Source organism: Crocodylus porosus, unplaced genomic scaffold (assembly GCF_001723895.1).
Source record: "Crocodylus porosus isolate Cpor-Errol unplaced genomic scaffold, CroPor_comp1, whole genome shotgun sequence".
In the NCBI taxonomy this organism is placed as follows: domain Eukaryota; kingdom Metazoa; phylum Chordata; order Crocodylia; family Crocodylidae; genus Crocodylus; species Crocodylus porosus.
In genome coordinates this window covers 857166-877301 of record NW_017728911.1, presented here as the reverse complement: position 1 = coordinate 877301, position 20136 = coordinate 857166, and the positions used below count along the sequence as shown (strand labels likewise).

General features: G+C 50.5%; 1 protein-coding gene across 3 annotated transcripts in view; it reads left to right on the top strand.

Moving 5' to 3' along the window:
* The window catches only part of ZNF609 (zinc finger protein 609), a 93008-nt gene that overhangs the window by 60363 nt on the left and 12509 nt on the right, over positions 1-20136 (top strand). For all 3 annotated transcript variants that reach the window (XM_019533225.1, XM_019533224.1, XM_019533226.1), the window contains one exon: positions 4496-4721. In XM_019533225.1, the coding sequence (XP_019388770.1) occupies positions 4496-4721 (226 nt within the window). The remainder of the gene's footprint in view (positions 1-4495; positions 4722-20136) is intronic.

Genomic DNA, 20136 nt, shown 5'->3' with positions numbered 1-20136 from the left:
TCACCCTTTCGTCCTGGTTTTACACTCTTTTTACGGAACATAGGGCTTTATTTTCTGTCCTGCTTTCTTTGCCTCCAGTGGTTTCTGCACTGCCCCCACTGCTGATTAGTTCTGTGGCCTCCTGAAGGTGTACTGGACCCTGTGCTTCCCTTACAATGAAGAAGAATAAAGTCTTACCTGTAAACACAAAGCAGTTTGCTTGTTGAGGCTGCGGGACACAGACATGCACATACATGCACAAGGACACCCCCCTACCATGCACACTGCAGCTCCTGCACATCTACCATGCAGGGGCTGCCTGAATCCCAGGCTGAGCAGAGGAGCCCTGACGAGACTCTTTACATTATCTTCACAAACGCCAGTGGTTTTATCCTTCTCCCCCCTCCCCTGTGGGTAGTGGAATATCACCCCTGTTTTACCACAGGGAATTGAGGCCCAGAGACATTAAGTCCAGGAGCTAAAAGCAGAGGGAAGTTGTGAGCAGCAGAACCTCCCTTTCAGGCCCCAGAACACCAGTTCCTGGCAGTTTTGAGGGGAGGATGTAGGTAGTTTTGAGAAGGCTTTGAAGTGATCACTTCAGGGTTGCCAGTATGTGAGAGATCCGTAATGGGTTTGTATCTCTCCATTACATCTCCCAGCCTGGGGATGTGTGTTGTGAATCAGTGACCAGCTTGGAAGGATTGCAGATAGGAACGGCCGGGCTGAGGGAACCAGGTGTGTGACGAGCTGGAGCTGAGAGCAGTGCGGGTACTGCCTGCGGCGGGTCCTCGCTTTGTGTCTGTCTGCCGCTGGCCTGGCTGAATGTGAAAGGACGTCTGTGCCTGGTGCCATTGCTACACTGGGGAAGGGAGGACACTGTGTAATTACTTCACATGGTGAGACTAATGAGTCCCTGGTTCTTTCCTTTCCCACATCAATCCCTGTTCACACGCTGTCTGCTCCAGGCTTATACTGTGACCAGCAGGCGAATCCCCTCACCTTGTGTTAGGCTTGATAAAGAAGCAGGATGAAAAGCTCTGTCTCTGAGAGATAAGACAGATGGGCTGGGTGAATTCAGGGATTGATCTTCTCTTTTCACCTCTGCCCCGTTTCTCAGCTTTGTTCCAAACCTGCCCCTAGCATCAGGCTACCTGCCTGCCTGTCTCCCTGCTGGAGGCTTTGTTCTCCTCCTCAGCCCCTGGATCCTTCCTCTCAGGGTCCCGCCCCCCTTTCCCTTAGCCTGAAGCTTCAGGCAAGTAGTGGAGCGAGCAGCTTCCTTTCCTGGTTTCCCTCTCCTCCTGATGGCTGATAAATGAGGCTGTATTTGTTCCAGTGCAGAGTGAAATATGAAATCCCATAAAGCCGCCTCACTTATTAGATAGATCTCAGCGAGCTGCTTATTATGCACTGTGGCGTAATGCAGATTACAAATGTGACCAAGCAATAATTAGCAGAGCTGGAACTGTAATTAAACGCTCCTGTGCTGCACTGTGGTTTCTGTTGCAAAGTGGAAGGAAGCCGAGCAGTTTCAAAACCCCCAGGTGCCCCTTCCTTTCCGCCGCACGCACAAACAAGTGATCAGCCACTGCTCCCAGGCACTGGTGAGTCAGGGGTGCCTGGGGGTGACCGTTCCCCCAACACTCACTTTCTTCCAGGCTTGCTGCTGTCATCTGAGTAGAGCCAGCTATACATGGTTTCTCTCCAGATATTTCACTCCAGGAGATTGGCTTTAAGTTGCTAAGCAGATTGGAGTTGGAGGCAGCCCCTTCAAGCTTCAGGGAGCTTGGTTTTCAGGAGCCAAGTGCTTTCTGGAGCTCCTGCCCTAGGTTGCAGCAATGCCCCAAGGGACCAGCTGTGGGTGTGCAGGGAGGTCCCCTTCCTTTCATGGGGATCAGTGCTACCTCGCGGGCAGTGCAGCACCTCCAGGCTTCTTTTTTTTTCCCCTTGCAGGCACTATTCCTGTATCTCAAAACCTGCCCTGTGAAATGGGAATTAAATGGGCTCAGGCAGTACAAGCATGACCACAGCAAGTGTCTCTCTGAGCCAGTGCTAGGACATGAAAGCCAAGGAATGAGATCCTGACGGATCTGATCTTTCCGGTGGGAGTTCAGGGCTGGTGTTAGGTTGGGAAAGGAGCCTGAGGAAGAGACAGCACACAGGCGTGGGCTCTGCCACTGGCTGGGGAGAGATGTGTGGCTCAGTCACTGTTGATTAAACCTCTAGGTTGGCTTTAATGCTTATTGGACTGGATTCGCTCTGATGAGCTGTCCAGACGGAGGACATACGCAGGAGGACAAGGAGCTGACTGCAGGCGAGCAGGCAGAAGACACTCTGTACGCTGCAGTGTTAACATGGCTGGAATGGCAAATCCGTTCCCATTGCTCCGCTCCATGAGACCCCTGGTAACAAGGGTCATGGTTGTTTCCTCTGTTAGCATGGAACAAGCTTGTGCTTTTACCACCATTGTGCCTGTGGGTGGTGGGGGAGGCAGTGCAGTCCACTGTCTTAGAAATAGTCCCTTCACATCCTGCTCCTTCAGAGGGGCACTCCAGCATGCCAGCTGGTTCCTACTGCCACCCCTCACTTAGCTTGTGCACACTGGGACTCCAGGGGTGCTTGGCAGAGTGCTAGTTACTGGCTGAATCTACACACACATCTCTGACCTGGAGGGCTGGGTGTGAGAGAGATGGGGAGCTCTGGCCACACAGCCTGCGGAGGTCACGTGGGAGCACACAAGAGCTCGGTAGAGCTGATGTGACAGACAAGATTCAACACGAAGGCTTCCACTCCAGCTAATTGCTTCATAAAAAGGCAGGCTTAGTGAAGGACTCTGTGTGTGCGTGAGAGAAAGAACAAGCAGATAAGGCTAATGTTTTGGCAGTTGTTCAGGGCCCAGAATTAGTCTGAATGGGAGTGTGAACATTTTGTGGCTGTCGACAGCATTGTTCCACATATAGCGATGACTCTGTGGTTGGAAATGCTTGTGGTGCCAGGACACCTCCTGGCTAGTGGCTTGGAGTTATTTGTTTCCGTCTCTCTGGGGCTGGCTATGGCCAGCCAAGCTTCCCCTGCATCTAGCTTCAGGCACTGCTCCCAGGGCCACGATAGGTTTGTGCCAAGCAGCAGACTGTGACAGGGGCATCTTTTGACATAATTCAGAGCTGGATACTGGGGAGAGTCTTCCCCTGAGTGCCTTGTATTCCCGTGCCTGAACTCACTGGTGACTGAAGCAGCAGTACTGCCTGCAGCTGTTTTGAGCCTGCTCAGCATCCAACCAAGATCAGAAGGCCTGCCCTGGGGGAGGAGAGCTAAGCAGAGTTTAAATAGTCAGCGTGAGTACTGCTGTGAGTCTCTGTTGCTGGATGTGGCTGGGGGCTTGATTCAGGGCGGGTGGGAAGGGTGCTTCTCTGGTCAGGGTTAAGATGATGATCTGAACTCTCCCGGCAATGGAGATGTATGTATTTATGCTCCCCTTGGGCTGGGATTGTGGGCAGGTCTCTGATATATAGCAGCCTCTGAGAACCAGCTGCTGCCTTTCATTACATGACACTGGACCAGTGAATACTGGGTGGGGTGGCTCATTCGTCCACTTGCCCATCCTGAGTGAGTGTCAGCATCACAGCTGCTGAGAATCTGGCTTGTTGAAGATGGGGTGGAGGTGGCCCCAGGGCTTGGCTGTACTCAGTCCTGTTCAGCTGAGCTGTTTGCTTTCTACACAGACCTAGCCTAGTTTTGGCACTGAGGAAGCTGCTTTTGAGTGCAAGGGAAGCAAGATGACTGACAGTGACCTTGCCTGCAGCCATTCAGCTCTGTCACCAGATCCCCTCTGGCTGTTTTCTGTCTGGGTGGGCCTGCATGCATCTTGGCATAGAAGGGGGATATTTGGAATGCAGTCTACAAGCACCCACCATGTAGGTAGCTGGGAGTCCATCTATCCTTGAGGGGAGCTGGAGGGAGGCTGTGATTATGGAGTGGGCAGCTGAAGGTACTGGCTGCCTTCCCTGTCCTACCCTTCCCTGCCAGCCTGGTAGTGTCCTAGTAGTGTCCTGTAGTAGAGGGCTGTTAGATGCAGGGTCGTTCTGCCTGCCTTTATGCCTCTTAACAAAGCAAGCAATGTGTGGGATCCGGTGCTCTGAAGACTGTTCATGTACTGAAGTTTTAGGATGGATGCTCAGGTGAGTGAGAGCTGCTACAGCTGAGCAAGTGAGCATGGGTCTCTGGCTGAAGCATGTTGGATTTGACCTAGACAGATGCTATAAAAAGGGTAGCTTTTTGGTGATACAGGAATCATGGGCGTATCGGGGCTGGAAGAGTCTTACCAGGTCCTTGGTCTGTAGTTTAGGATGTCTGGGATATGAAGCCCCTGCTAGCAAACAGGCAGGCTCTCACAGCAGCATAGGAATAGGGGGTAGGGACCTGTACTGTTGTGTCAAGAGTGTGGGAGGGAGGCCTGTCGCTCTGCTTTCTCCTCTGCACATTCTTCAGTTCTAACGAGCATATTTCTCTTTCCCCACAGATGGAGTCTCCGGTCTCCACCCCCGCGGTACTGCCACTGCACCTCCTTGTCCCTGTTGTCAATAACGACATCTCCTCCCCATGTGAGCAGATCATGGTACGCACCCGCTCGGTGGGGGTGAACACATGTGACGTAGCATTGGCTACTGAGCCAGAATGTCTGGGCCCTTGTGAACCCGGAACCAGCGTCAACCTGGAGGGCATTGTCTGGCAGGAAACAGAAGATGGTAAGTGCTGTCTGAGAGCTGGTTTTCCCTTTTTCCATCACGGATAGACTGTGCCTTTATAATGATCCCCCTTCCCAGCCGGGGTGGTGGTTGCAAAGTGTGTACAACATCCCTGTCCCTTGCTCTCTATGTTAGCACCAATCTTCCAGGCATAGGAGGGCTTGGGGGTATTGTGCAGGATATTAGCTGAGACCATGGTGGTTTTGAGGGCACAACTCAAAGGTGGCACAGTAGATCCAACAGCATGCAAAGGTCTTCACTGACTGTATTATTTTATGTCATTGCCCAGCTTGCACTCTAAAATGTCTAGCCCGATGTGTGCGCTTTTGTCAAAGAGTTAATTGTTTAAGAAGGGAAAGGAGAAAGAACTCAATGAGGTGCCTTCCACATCTTCAAACTTGGTTTTGATCATACAATCAAATCTATGCCATGTCCACATGAATCTCTGGCTGGGTAGTTAGCCCCATCAGAGCTCTTAGAACAGGGCCTACAGAAGATCAGGGCCCTTCAATTGTTATTGTTCAGCCAAGCAATTGGCACTCATCTGTGCTTCTGCGCAAGGAGCTCGTTTATGTTCCCAGTTCAGAAGACTTGGTCTTTGGTAGTTACTGGACCCCAGCATTCCTTTCACTGGTTATCAGGGAATGCAGAGCTCTGTTTTCTCCTGATACAAGCATCATTACACTGAACCTCTGAGCCTGCTGTTGTCCTTTGGCTACATAGAAGCTTGTCAGTTTGGGAAGCGGCGGGCTGAGTTCAGGCCAGACCTGTAAGTTTACTCCTTTCCTATGCAGCAGGAAGCAGCTAGGGTTTCATGGAGGTAAGGGAGTGGATTTCCCCTGGACATTTGTAGATCTAGAAGTGGGGCATGCACCAGGAATCTGTGGGAGAGGATTTGTGGAAACAGAGCCTTGCTGAGGTTACAGAGGTTCACTCTCTGTACGCCAGGTCCCAGTCTCTGAAGTGTTGGTATTGATGTTACCTTCTACTTGCTGGCTAGCAGGTTTAGCAGCTTTCCTCATGACTTTTGCATTTGCCCTGTTCAAGAAATTCTGGATTTGTCTTTTATAAACTGGCCTTGAGGCATTTGAAATGAAGGTTACATCTGCTGCAGGCAGTATCCAGCAAATGAATGTTGGGGGTGAATCTTGCTGTGCAGAAATAAGCACCAGACCATACTTTTTTTATCCACACATCACATTGAGCTGAGGATCTCCAAATAGTCTTCCTGATGACAGATAATTTGTGTCCTGCTTCTAGACAAATGAGAGAAACCATGGCTAGTGCTTTTCACCTAGCATTTTTGGTCTAAGCAGGAATTGGGAAACAGAGTGAGAACCCTGAGTCACAAACATTAGCTGTAACAGGGTTATGGGAATGGGAGAAGTTAGTTAACAATTAGTCACTTCAGAAACGCGGGAAGATTAGGACATTTAAGGCCCTCTGACATCTGCTCTTCTGTTGTTGTGGAGGGGTTAACTGCATGGGACTGCTGCTCCCTTTCTGCCTATTCCCTCAAGCTGGGCTCTTGCAGCTGCTCTTCCTGAAGCTCTCTTCGTTATCTTGAATGATCATTAAAGCTGAACCTAAACTCATATTTCCATCAGCAGGCGTATGCTGCTGTCACTTGGCCAGATGTTGCTTGTGTAAAGCTCCCAGCCTCGCAAGCAGATGTTACAAAACACACCTACAACTTTTGTGTAACTTTGCAGCTGGAGTTCACCTCACTGTGGCAACTTTAAGTGCATCCAGTGATCCACGGTGAAATAAGCTATTTTTTCTCATCAGCTATGTGTAAGGATTGGGCCTAGGTTGGGCCTGACTCCCCTGGTCCATTTTTTTCATATAGGCTTGGCTTAGGACTGAGTGGTATAATGGCTTCAGACATGGAGCTGATTAGAATGGAAATGGTTCTATGTTGGACTTGTGTCAAGAGCTGAAGTAGCTGGGAGGGAAGGAACCTGTGTGGCGAATCACCTGACAGTCCATGTCCCAGGGGATCCTGACTTACAGTGGTAGTTTTTGTTTCATGCTTGTGCTTGGGTCAGGAAACTTCAACTGTCCTTGTCCACTGTGTCCCCACCCCTGTGCTCTGCATACTTATGTGCTTGGAAGATTTCATTGGATTCATGGGCAGCTGGGCATTGAATCTGGCTTTCCCACCACATCTGAGGAAGGCAGGAGCAGCAGTGCTGAAAATGGCCTTTGGGGGATTCCTCCTTTATCAGCTAGTGTGGCTGGTGGGGGGCAGGAAATGGCCTGCAGGGTTAGGAGCCTTGATTGTGAATGTGGCATGTGCTTGCAAGAGTGAAAATACAGTGAGGGTGTGAGAACCAGCTGTGCTGCTGACTGCCCTGTCTATGCCAGGGTCATAGGATCAGACTGGGGAAAACGAGGTACACTTGCTTTGAGGGGCTGGGGTGGTACTTTTGAAAACATTTGTCTAGTGGCCACTTTCTAGCCATGTGAAGCAGCCTTCATTCCCCCCTACTTTTCCTTTTTAGTCTGCTTGAGCCATAGTCTGGTTTCTCTGTATGGGTTTGCATGACCAGAGAGAGAAACGTTGCCTCTCGGTTCAGAAAATCCTTCTGCTCTTGTGTTATGGCCTTGGAGTCCAGCAGTGTGGTCTCTCTGTGTTAGATCTGTTCTGTCTGTGGTACTTGTGTGACCTCTATCACTGTAGTACCTGAGCACCAGCTTTAATGCATTTACCCAGCAAGGCAGGGATTACACAGCTGGGGAGAAAGGCTAAGTAATCTCCACATCCTGGGCTAGTGCTGTAACAACTGGCCTATCTTCCTCTCTGGCTATCTGCAGCATCCTGACCCATACCTGAAAGTCCAAAAGAAATCTGGGTTTGGGATTCTGCAGGCGTGTTGTGTAAACCCCATTGCTCCCCTTATTTGGGACAGCAGGGAATCAATGTCCAGCTGGGGTTGCAAGACCCAGTGGCAAAGAGTGAACAGTCCCTCGTGCACATTATGGAGCAGGGGAGCCGGAGATGTTGATGTCTGGAGGACATGGACTGTAGTTTAAAAGACCTTAAGTGTCCAGCTTCTGCTCTGGCAAAGAAAGCTGTTCCAGTCTGACCCACTGTGCTGTGGTCTGCCCAAGCCTGCGGAGAGACCCTGTCGCTCTGCTGTTTTTCCAAAGCTGCAGCAGCATGAAATTACTGAGACTGCTTGGTTTTTTTGCTGCTGTGCAGACTCCTGTGGGCAGCAGGGAAACAGGCAAGAACTGGGAACTCCTGCTCTTTTATATTGGCAAGGTGGAGAGCCAGGGGAGGGGAGAGCATGAAGGGAGGCTGGAAGGGGGGATGATCCATGAGGCCACCCACTTCAGTGGCAGCCAGAGGGCTAAGGGAGAATCACTGCCTTTCTCCCACCCATGCTGCTTCCATCCCACCCCCTGGGGTGGGGAAGAGACAGAATCAAGCTCCTCATTTTTTTTTCTGGAGCCAAATGGGTTTCACATTCATCAGCCCCCTGTTAGGAAAATGGAGCTTCTTGAGCAGCAGCAGCTGAGAACCTTGCCAAGGAACAGAAGGTCTCCATGTGCCACAGCCTCTCTCCTGAGCTGAGGCACTGCAGCTCTTTCCTCGCAGCTCCTGGGCACCTTGTAAAATGTTCAAGCGTAGATTGCTTCACACAGCTCTGTGATTCTTCAAAGAGAGTGATGGCACCAGTCTCCCCGCTCCCCCTGAATCAGCTGAGCAACGGTCATTTTCACTACACTGCTTATTTCCCTTCCCTCCCTCCTTCTCCCCGCTTCCATCAGGTTTCAGCTCCTCCTTTCCCATCAGTTCCTAGTGTTTCTTTTGCCCCCCTCCCACTCATCCCTTCTCTCCTGCCTCACCAATCTGTGCAGCTCTGCAGCCCACCTGCTTGTCCTGCCACATTATCCTTTTCTTTTGCAGCTATCGGTTCAGACCGTGCCTCGGAGGCATTCCGTGGCTCCTGCCGCTTGCCTATTTTTAGTCTATAGTAATTCAATGAACATGTGCAAAAATCCTTCCCTGCCTGGCTCTGCCGGCTGCCGCTTGGTTCCTGCTGTCATTTCCGACGGCTCCTGCAGCGTGCCCTGCGCTCCTGTCATGCACGGTTCAGGTCCTCTTGTTTCCTTTGGTCGATTCCAGTCGTCTCTGTAGCGTTGCCATAGTGTGTGTCTAGCAGAACCTACCTTACCTATTAAGCCCACTTTAATCACTCCAGCCTGAAGACTGTCACAAAGAGCAGGAGCAGGAGGGCAGCTCCACCTGCTTTCTGCATGAATTGTTTTTCAGGTACTTGAGTAGGGTGGAATAGGATCACAATTGTGTACCTAAGTCCATGAAGGCACCTACTAGCTGGATTAAGGTCTGGCCCTTGGTGTATAAGAACTAACTAGTGCCTCTGCGAGGGAGTGTCCCCATTCTGCTCCTGACCCCCTCCCATTCTCTATGGTGATGAGATTTAACAGCAGCACTTATAATTATAGCTTTAGGATTAGGGCCGACCTGGCTGTTGTGATGGCTGAGGCCAGGACTTGCATGGTGTACTCAGAGGCATCTAGCATTTGTTCTTGACCCAAGATGTTCACAGCGGGCTAGGTAAAAACATTGGCTGTGAAGGATGCGATGACCCAGCAAAAAAGGAGGTGTGATTGACTCCTGGCTAGGCAGATCTGTGCTCGTTTCAGCCTAGCTAGCACAGGTGAGGTTAGCAGCCACAGGGACATCAGCCCCCACTAGCAATCACAGTCCACACTGAGGTGGCAGAGAGAGCTTGTGCTGTGGCTGCTAACCTGTGCTGCTCTCTTGTTGCTCCCAATCAACCTTCATTTTGGTGCTCAGATGTACTGCTCTCTTGCTCCTGTGTGGTGGGATTGAGCAGTAGTGCTCCCTCTCCTCTTCCTTTCATTTTCATCATTCCTTTTCCCTCCTCCCTCTAGTCTTGGTTTTTCTCTCTTCCCTCGTGGATAACTGTGTGCTGCTGCCCAGAGCCTGGCTGAAGCAGCAAAGACAAATGTGTGTGTGTTGCCACTTTCTCTACTGCTTGAGAAGGGCTCTGGGCTGAAGGAGCATCAGTACTACCTGTTCTTGGCTGCCAGGAGCCCCTCACCCTAGGATAGTGCTTCGTTGTACAAAGTGATGTCTCAAGCGAAAGTTCATAGCCTGAAATATGAGCCTCATAGCCACATCCAGGAAGTGTGTGGTGGGCCTAACATGGAGCAGGGTACGTTGCAGCATGTGAATCTGGTGTTTCAGCTGAATGCACTGCTGCCTGTGCAGAGTGGATGGATTCGTGCTGTTTTCTGCACAGATACAGCCTTGTCTAAACCAGATTGGTAATGTCAGGTGCGGGGAATTGGAAGGGCCTTGCCGCCTTTACTGAATCAGGCCGATTCATTCAGGAGTTTGTTCAGGGGGTTGGGGGAGTGAGTCTCCTTGCCTGCTAAGCAACTTGCTGTATGCACCTGGGCAGGCACTTCAAAATGAGGCTGAAATGGAGAGGAGCTTCCTAGTCAGCATTGTGCCAGCCTGCTTCTCTGCTGAGAGGACCAGCCAAATCCCTCCTCTTGTGGCAGTTACCCGGGCTTGGCAGGTACAGGATGATGCTTGCTGCTGGTTGAGTGCAGACTTCCTGAAGGCGTTGCCTTGGGCGTTCCCAGCACGCACTTGTGAGTTTTGACACATACCTTTCCCTGATGAATTCCTGAGGTAACTAAGTATTGGCCACCGGTGTAAGACAGTGATGTGCTATGTTCCCAGGGAGTCTGGGAGGGGGTGTAAAGCTCTTATCTGTTGTTTGACAAGTCCCTGGCAAATTGAATTTGTGTTGAATGTGCCCCTTGAAGTCCCATGGTAATTGCTCTGACATAGGCCTTTTTGCAAAAACACTGTTCGCTCACAGCCCTGCAGCTCCCTGCTGAGTGTTGCTGACGTGCCCCTTTCCCAGTCTGAACAGATTAATGCCGTTTCCTGCAAGCTGGGGAGAGTGAATTTGTTGCACATCCAGTAGCCATCCTGTAGCCGTCCTGCTGTCCATCAAAGTCATGAGCTGTCAGCTAGAAAAGACTTTGTATATTATGGCTCATCTCCAAGTAGCCTGGGGTAGCCCTGTTCATGATACCCCTCTGGGAAGGAGGACCACGCACAGCAGTGGAGCACATGTTTGCTAGTCCTCCTTCATCTTGTGGGCAGAGGGCTGCTTTTCAAAGGCTTGTGTGACACCCACTGTGTGGAGTACCAGCCAGGGGGCAGAGGGTGTAAAAGTCTAGGTCAGCCCTCCCAGGATGTGAACCACAGGGTCCAGGGAGTCTGATGCTGTTTAGGGGGATGCTTCTGCCATTCACCCATCTGCTCTGCCTGGAGCTGACAGAGCAGTCTTCTGGTCAGAGATGTGAGTTTTCTGGAAAATTTTCGAATTCAAAATTTTCCGGAACATTTTCCAATGCCCTAAATAGAGCATAATCTGATTTAGCATGTTCATTTGACTTCTATGTAATAAACAAAACTAAAAAAAGTACCCCAGTGTTAATGTTATGTCCCAATAGCCACAAGTATTTGAACTGAAATATTTGATTAGGAAAAAAATTAAATACAGCACACTTAATGTGGTTTAAATGTTATATTCAAACAAATTCAAAGCTTTACATGGAAAGAAATTATTTTTATTGGAATACTTGTAAAAATGTAAAGACAATACACAATAGCATGTACTTCCTTTACATTGTTCGTTTAAATTTAAGAAAAAAAATGAAGGCACTGAAAACTGTTGAGACAGTAATTTTATCACACCCGAAGAACTGTGCATGGTATCTTGTGTTTTGTTTTTGATTTGACCTGCACAGTCAATTAGGTGAATTCATAACTTGATTTTTGGTTTGGATAATGATGTGAGTGTATTTACCCTCTTGTTTACAAATCAGTACAACATGAATGTACTCTCTAACACACTTCCTACAATTAATCACCTGAAAAACATTAATTACAACTTTGAAACTGCCAAGCTTGCCTAATACTGTATTGGCATCCATTCATGGTTCCTAATGAATTTTATGAAACAAAGTTTTAGAAATGGAAAATTTCCCACAGAAAAATAAAGCACTGGAAATTTTTCCGGAAAATGTTCTGGTTTGGAAAATTTTCCTCCCTGCATTTTTGCCTCCTGTCAGAGCTGCTCCATGAGTGGGAAGAAAACGTTCTCCAGCAGGGGAAATGAGGCCACCAAACATCTGTTGAGCACAAACCTCCAAAGTCCAGTGGAAACTGTTGGCTCCTTTGCATCGCTGTGGCTTTGGCTGTGTCAGAGCCTGGTCTGTGGCTTGCACTTCTCTCACCTGTTGTTGGGCTTGCAGGAAGGTAGCAGCCTGTCACATCAGCGCTCCCCCACTGGGGATACCTCTTGGAGTGTCTGCCTCCTCTCCATACCTGCCTTCCTGCCTACCTGCTTGCCTACCTCCCTCCGATGGGGAATGTGTTGTGTTAAATGCCTTTCATGGGAGCAGCTGTCTTGGCAGTTTCTCTAATTCTGTTAGGTGTGATTCTGATCTGCAGGAGCCATTAGCAGATCTAATTATACCAGAAAGCAACACTAGGCTTGCAGCCTCATTAGCTGCTGGGTTTCCTTTTCCCTCACCGTAATTCCTATCACCTGGAGCGAAGTGCACTAGCTGAACAGGACTTGTCACCTGGAGGTGACAGGACACAGCAAAGCCCACTCCTGAGATGGACCACTCCAGCACCATGGTGACTCACTGTGGAAACATCTCAGCCAGTAGCAGCAGCATTTGGAGCCCAAACAAGCTATTGTCTGACATGCAAACCTTCATAGCAACAAGGATCACCGCATGGCAACAGCAGCAGCTGCACAAAAGGAGCGTCAGAAGCATAGTTCTTCAAGTCCCTCTCCCCAGCATGGTGGCGGGGGGAGTGTGCAGGCAGGATTGAGGGTGGCCATGGCTGAGAGAAGCAGGGGGATTTGCCTTCTCCCATGGGGCCCTTATTTAATTTGGACCGCAGTTCTTCAAATAGCGTGTCTGGGATTTGGAGTGACTCTTTCCCTTATAGGACCTCTTATGGCAGGGACCTGGGTGCTTTAGGGACCAGCAGTACATGCCACTGCAGTAATTCACTCACACACACCTACTCGCACATGCAGCATGCACTCACACAAAACAGTGTAAACCTGTGAACCATTTCCCAAATCAAATGGGGATGAGAGGTAAGAAATTGCTCACTGTAATCCTCTCCCTTGTTTTCAGACTGTGCCCCTATAAGTCCCCCACAACCCTCCCTCCTCAAGTGCATCCACTGCCTTTCCCCTTCTCTGCTGTGTCAAGTCAATTTTTTTCTTGTGCTGGCATTCAGAGCTCAGTGTTATGCTGTCCCCTGGTTCATAATGTAGCCTCCCACTCTCTGCCTGTTCCTGGGCTGCTCTCCCCTCTGCATGCAGTGTGTGGGCTCCTGCCTTCTTCTCACTGTGATCCCTCCCAGTGACCTGCTGGTTGCACAAAGCCTACAAGATGCCAACAGATGGAATTGTGATACTTGTGACTGGAAAGGCCATGCAGACCGGTTTAGGAACAGGAGGCAAGGCAGAGCTGTAAAAGGAGGGTGGAGACAGAAGACTTCACATATTGACCTCCCTGACTTGCTCAGGCTGTGTGATGTATGTGTGTGAGATCTGTGCATGCTTCTTCTGTCCTTTATTTTTGTCCTCTTAGACTGTGAGCTCTGGAGGGCTGAGAGCAGATTTGGGGCAGCTTGAGGAGTCTGTCAGTGTGCCTGGTAGCCTCGGCAGTGGAAGCTGCCACATTCCTTTGCCTGCACGGCTGCTGCTGTGGGAAGGATACTGTGGGCCCTGCTCTGAAGCCACCCTGTCATGGCTGCAAGGTGCAGCCATTGGGTCTGGTCAGGAGGAACAGTTGCTGTTCTCTCTGTGGGTCTCCAGGCTGTTTAGGGCCTCCATCTTTGAAAATACTCCCACTTCATGATGCATCCCCGTTGTTTAAAGATCTAGGGCTTGGGAGCTTCATCCAGAAGTATGGGTGCTCTCTGACCCTGGTGCTTTCTGTAGAGATTGCTCTGCCCCGGACAGCTGCTGGGAGGCAGGATGGTAATTGACCCTTGTTGTCTGGTGGATGTTGAGACCTGCTTCTGTCCTGAGCTGGCCCCAGTGCTTCAGGGAATCATTGGCAGAGCTGGGAATGCATCCAGTGTCTTCTGACTGCCAGTCCAGTGCCCTGTCCCCTACACTGCTTTGCCTCTGAACAGATTCTCTGGAGGAAGCAGGGGAAAAGCATGACCCGAGCTCCTGCAGAGCTGGGAGATCACTGACTCATGCTGAAAAAAGGTAGAACTGGCTTGACTTTTCGGCTGCTTTCCTCCTGCCCTCTGGAGACCCCTCTCTTTGGCCCTTCTCCATGAAGAAAAATGGGGAATGACAAAAGCCAAGCAACACAGTTCCTCAGGACAGAGCTGGTGACTCCTTGCTAAGATAGATGGCAACCCTCTGCTCCCTTCCCATTGGCTGGGTGCAGCCAGCAATCTTAGCTGGGGATGTTCAGACAGTTGCTTTTTCCAAGCTGTGAAATGAGGTCTGTGCTAAGTGAGAACCAGCCTCCAGGGGCCGATCCATCAATGTCGTCTCGCTCCCAGAAATCTGCAACCCCAGGCAAAGGGGACAGCCAGCTTCAGAGGCTCAGGTGACCTGGAGATCGATCCTGCGCTCCAAAGATCATTGGAGGCAAATGGAACAATTCTCCAGGCGGGTGTTGAGACAGCCTAAGCTGTCAGCACTCTTATCTGTGAGCCAGCGGGGCTCGGTGCTGGAGCGCAGCTCTAATTAGTGAGCTAACGGCGGGGATGAATAAGACTCGCTCTGGTGCTCCTCTGGCTGTGATGACCCCCTCCTGCAGCACATCCTCCAGGCATGTAAACAAAACCCTCGCTCTTCTGTTCAGCTCTGCTGGGCCAGCCACACCAGCAAAGGCTCTGCTCCACTATGGTGATAGGCAGGGCCCCTAATTTCTATCTTCTCTGGAAAAAGCTGGTGATGCTTTCTAAACATGTTCTCTGTTCACCTGCTGTCTCACTCCTGTGTTCTACTGCTTCCTTCCCTGCTGCTTCCCCCTGGGTCCTGCTGCCACCTTAGCCTCCTCACCCCTTGCCCTCTGCTCCTTCTTCCATCTCCCTGTCTCCTCTCATTCCTGATGCAGGCAAGTCACTATCCCTACTAGCTCACAGAGGTTCTTCAAGGCCCTTAAATGGTAGTTTTCCTTGTGGACTCCCTTTCCTTCCTTCAGGCTTTGTCTCAATGTCTCCAGGATGCCTCACTAATAATCTTGAGTGGCTGTGAGAATTTCAAGGCATGCTATACCTCAGGCTCCTTTCTGGCCTCTGGGCAAACTCCCCACATGTTTAGGCACAAGCCCTGGTCTTTCTTGGAAATAAGATCTTGTGACTCTCACTCATACCATGTATTCCTTTGTAGGCCCAGCTGGCTCTGGGCACCTGCTTCATCACCTCCCTGGGGGAGCCTTACCTAACAACAGTGACTGAGCCTGCTTAAAACCCAGTACAGTACATCCTCAGTTATCTGAACCACTTTGAAAAGCACCAGCCAAAATACTGTTCAGTAGCTGAATCTGTTCAGCCACCATAGCATCTGGTGAGGAATTACATATGGGAACACATGATGCATTAGATAAAACTGCTATTATACTGTACCAACTATTATAAGCTACTGTGTCTGACTTAAGAGCAGAGGTACAGGACTGTATTGAATACCACCTAAACAGGGGAACAGTTTTACTGCACAGTGCCAGAAGTTACAGGTTAGTAAACCGGAATTGGCATTTGGGGAAGGCCTCCCTAACAGAAGATGTGCCTTAGTTTTGTTGTACTATGGTAGCTGAAGTGAAGCACTGGTGGGACAGAGGGTAAAAACACCCACCAGCCAACATACCCCTTGGGTCCTACCTGCGATAGCCTGTGACTTGAGCTGCTTCTGCAGCTACGGGACAAGAACAGATGAGTTTATATGCTCCTCAGGGGTGCGTGTCCTCCTTGGAGTCTTTTGAGTTTGCCAGTCACTTCTTTGATCCCCCGTGTCTGAAGCATGTGGTGTCACATAGGGAAAGAGGTCTGGAGCCATTATCTTGAAGGCTTGTGAGTGGAAGCTCTAGGTGACTATAAGAGAAGGTCTCTGCCTTTTTCTTGTGGGTGGGCAGGCTGTGTGCTACCCCTGTTAGGTCTCTGGAGCAAACTGCCCTTCCCACCTTATGATATAGTCATACCAGGCTAGTGACAGATCCAGATGCACTGTTCAGTATTGAAGAGTCCTCCCCACCCCGCATCTGTGTCGCAGCTGTTGGGTTTCCTCTGCGTCCTGCAGGGCAGTGTCCAGCACTGTGTTAGAGGGAGCCAAGCAGGTGCTAGTGTTAAACTGAACTGCCCCTTGGGTCCACTCCCAGCTTAATAGTCTGGCTAAGTGTCTGTGCCCCAGTTGGGCAAGAGGTTGCATTAGATGCTCTAACACAGTAGGGTGCTTGGACTTTAACACTACAGGCTGCCTGGGCAGATCTCCATGAGTCTGAGGCCTGCTCCATTGTTGTATGTAAACATGTTTGTCCCCTCCTACCCCCATGCATGAAGCCATAACCACATTAACTAGTATTGTCCCTGATACCTGGGTAGCAGCTGCTTGTTGGCTGAATTTGTCAGCAGCCTAGCTAAAACGGCTGCTGCAGAGCCCTTAAAGAGCTGGAGAAGGGCTCTGGCTTGTAGATCAGAGGGGTGCCCGGGACTGAATTCTTTGCCTCCTTAAGGTTGTCTGGGCTCCCTTGGTTGTGAGAGAACGCTGCCTACCTTAAAACCAATGCATCTGCAGGAACCTAACGTCATCCAGGTTGGATCGATTCTTGTTATGCAGCTGGATGGTGATGGTGGTGGTGGGTGCCCTGTCGCAGGAACATGTCTCTTTGGCAGCACTGTCTCACTGCCAGTTCAATTGCCACCTTGGAGGCTCCATCCGGCTGTGTGCACAGGTTGCCTGGGAAACCTATCTGCTGTCACTGCTAATAAATCCTCACTGAGGCAGGTGGGGAATGAGACAGCTGAATGGGTCCGAGGAACTTTGTTTAATAGAAGTTTTAGGAGGTCCAGTGGACAGGCTGGTCTGCACTTTCCTTCCCACAGGATCAGGTGCTAGAGGAGCTCTTGGTTGTCTCCAAGAGCCTGTAATGGTACCCAGGCACTTGCATCCAAGTGAGACAGAGATAAAGCAGGGGCACTCAAGGGCAAAGTGTTAGACGCTAGTGTTTCTCCCCATGGGCCTAAAACACAGCTGTCTTTGGCCTGGAGCATAGTAGCAATGCCAGTGCCCTGCAGCTCCCTGCTCATGTGGATCTCACAGTGGGGGATTCTTCCTGCCCCAGGCATGTGGAGTCTGAAGGAGGATGAATGTCTGTCTTATCCAGATTTCAGGAGGATCAGGTAGACCAGTCCCAGAGTGAAGCTGCAGCAGAGGAGTAATGCTTCAGCTCTTACAGCTCAACCTTAGTAGGTTTCTCCTGCATAGCCCTTTCCTCCTCTCCATCTTCACTGCTTCCAGGGGCAGTGGCGTCTTCCCTTGATGCGCCTCTGTTGATGGACTTAGGAAGAGCTGAAACATCCCCATGTAGGGGGAGTAGCCCCTTAAGCACTTCTGCCAGGTCCTGTTTTCCAGCACCAGGGACAACCAGAATCGTTGTGCTACCTCCAGGTTTGTTCCCAGTCTACTGCTTTTTAAGGGTCCTTGCTCTGAACCCATCCTCCCTGTTCTGAGGGCCCGTGGGTGTCCAGGCAAGGCTGATGTGCCCTCTGGGAGTCTCAGAGTACCATTCTCCATCTCCCCGGGTTGCAGGGTATGCTCTGCTGGTACATGCAGCCTCTTGCCCTATGTGTTCCCAGCTAGACACAGAGCCAAGTCTTTTCCACCTGACCTTAAATTGGCTGGCTCTGGGGAGTCTGGGTCTTGCAGGACTGGAGATGTGCATCCTTACTTCCCCCTCAACAAAGCTCACCTGTCTGATGGGTGGGTTGGTCCTTGAGGTGGCAGGTCTGTAGGGGGAAGGAATGCTGTGTCTTTTTCAAACCCAGCTTTTCAGAGACACTTGCTCTGCTCTGATATAGGTCTCCACCCACTCCCCGCACCTCCGCTGAACATGCCACAGCCCTGTTCCTGAACAGCGTGTAATAAAGTCGGGGAGCTCCTACTCCACACAGCTGCCATCTGCCATCAGCACTGCCACAGCAACCACAGGGAAGCGGCACATGGTACCTGTCTCCCTAAGGTGTGCTAGGAATGCCCCTCCCTGCTGGGTGGAAGTGACAGTGCCAGTTAGTCCAGGACACTTCTCATTCCTGGCCACTCTGGCCTGGTTATGCTTGCTCAGTCTTGGTCCTGGTAGGCCAAGCACTGTCTTGCCATTGTTGCTGATGGGTTAAAAAGCCACTTAGAAGCCCTCCCCATAGTTTAAATTACCCTGTGCTGTTGCTGAAGGATTAGGATGGGATTCTGTGCAATTGGTTGCAGTGGGTTAAATATAGGCTGTGTGGTGGCAGGTTTCCATCCTGCTGTCTGCCAGGCTGCTGTTGTGGAGGGGAAGGAGGTGTCTGGTAGTTATCCCCACCTGTGCCAAAGGATTGCTTCAGCTCTTCATCTCCCTCCCACGATGATGACAGTGGGGAAAATGCCGGAAGGCCCTCTGCCTCGGTGGCCTGGGGCTTGAGCCTCTGACACCCTGCCACACAACCATCCATAGGAGGCCAGTGTGGGCAGCGTGTGCTCAGGCTCCTAACAGTGAGCTTTCTCTCAAGAGACATTTGAAGCGCCATGTGCTGCACAGCCACTCCTGGCAAGGATGGAGGAGGGTGCTAGAAGGTAGAGACTGAATGAAAGGAGCAGCTCAGCTCTCTTGGGTGATGGAGTGGAGGCTGGTGGGTTGAGGCACACAAAACTGCTTTTGGGGCCAGGTTGTTGAATCCAGCAGGAGGAGATTCATCTAAATGCACTGCCCCCAAGATGGGCAGAAATCTTCACACTGTCCAAACTCCCTCTTCCCAAAGACTGTTCCTGCCTTCATGAATGGCCCATGAACATGGAGGTAGTGAGCTGTTTCCCTGTATGCAGACAGTCCCAAATCAGGATGCCAGAGGGAGGCCATGATAGAGGGAAGGGAGCCAGTCTGCTTCCTGGCGTGGCCCCTTCCTATGGATCACGAGAAGATTTAGGTCTTGAGCTTTTGTAAGCTTGGGGGTTTCAGTGACCAGATGTCACTGTCTGGTTTTTCTCGGTATTTAGGTTTCCTGGTGCCTTTTAACTGTGATGAGGCTTTACATGCTCAGGTGCCAGCCACACTAAGACTGGTGGTGTTTATCCTAGTTTTATACACTGCTGCAAATTATACTGGTGTGTGCGGCAAAGAAATGCCCAGCTCTCACTGGTGGAGAGGGGAAGGATGCTGCAGGGAGCACTATTACAGGACTGTGCCACTAGGTAGCAGGGGAGCATGTAATTGTATTGAGCAGATCGCTATCCCAGAATCACTGCAGACACACAGAACTTACCCCAGGGTAAGTTACACCAGGGCATTTTCTAATAAGTTATATCAGCGTAGGTGCATTTTGTCTGCTCTTTTTTAATACAGCAGTGCTAGCATGTCCTGTACCTGGATCTGCTGTCTGGTGGTGCTGTGTTGATATATTGTGTATTGATATCCGGAGTAGACTTTCAGCAGTAAACAGTTAGGGGACAGTGGCAGGCCTCAGGTCATGCTTTAGGAATTTACTTCTGCAGACCTCGTGCACAACACCCTGCCTGAACTAACGTGGAGGGAATTTGAGCCTCCCAGGCATCATTCCACCCTCATATGCCATATACTTATATTTCACTAGCTCAGGTCAATGGAACTAGATGGGTTAGTTTCCCTCTCTGATTTGCAAGGCTACTACAGCATTTTTTTCCCAGCCTCTTATACCCCAAATACCAGCCCCCTTCCATTGAGCATTGTAGGGAGGCTCAGGGTTACTGAGAAAGACCCCTGCCATAGCACCATGCTGTTGTGTTTGTAGGTCTCTCTGTGGCTCACCTCATCATACTGGAGCACCTCAAACACACATCAGTGTATCCTTGAAATTCTCCTGTGAACTGGGGAAGTAGCCATTTCATCTAGCCAGTGAGGAAGAGAGGAACTTGCCTGAGCTCAGGCAGCAATCTCTGATCGCTGCGGTCAGATCTTCAGGGTTCCAGCCCGGCGCTGTAAGCACCTCTCTGTACAGGCTACTGCTGGGTAAATTGTCAACATTTTGGGGAGAGGGGAAACATTTAAAATAGGGGTAATAATTGATCATTCCCATTGAAGTCACCCCCCTTCTTGCTCCCACAGCAGG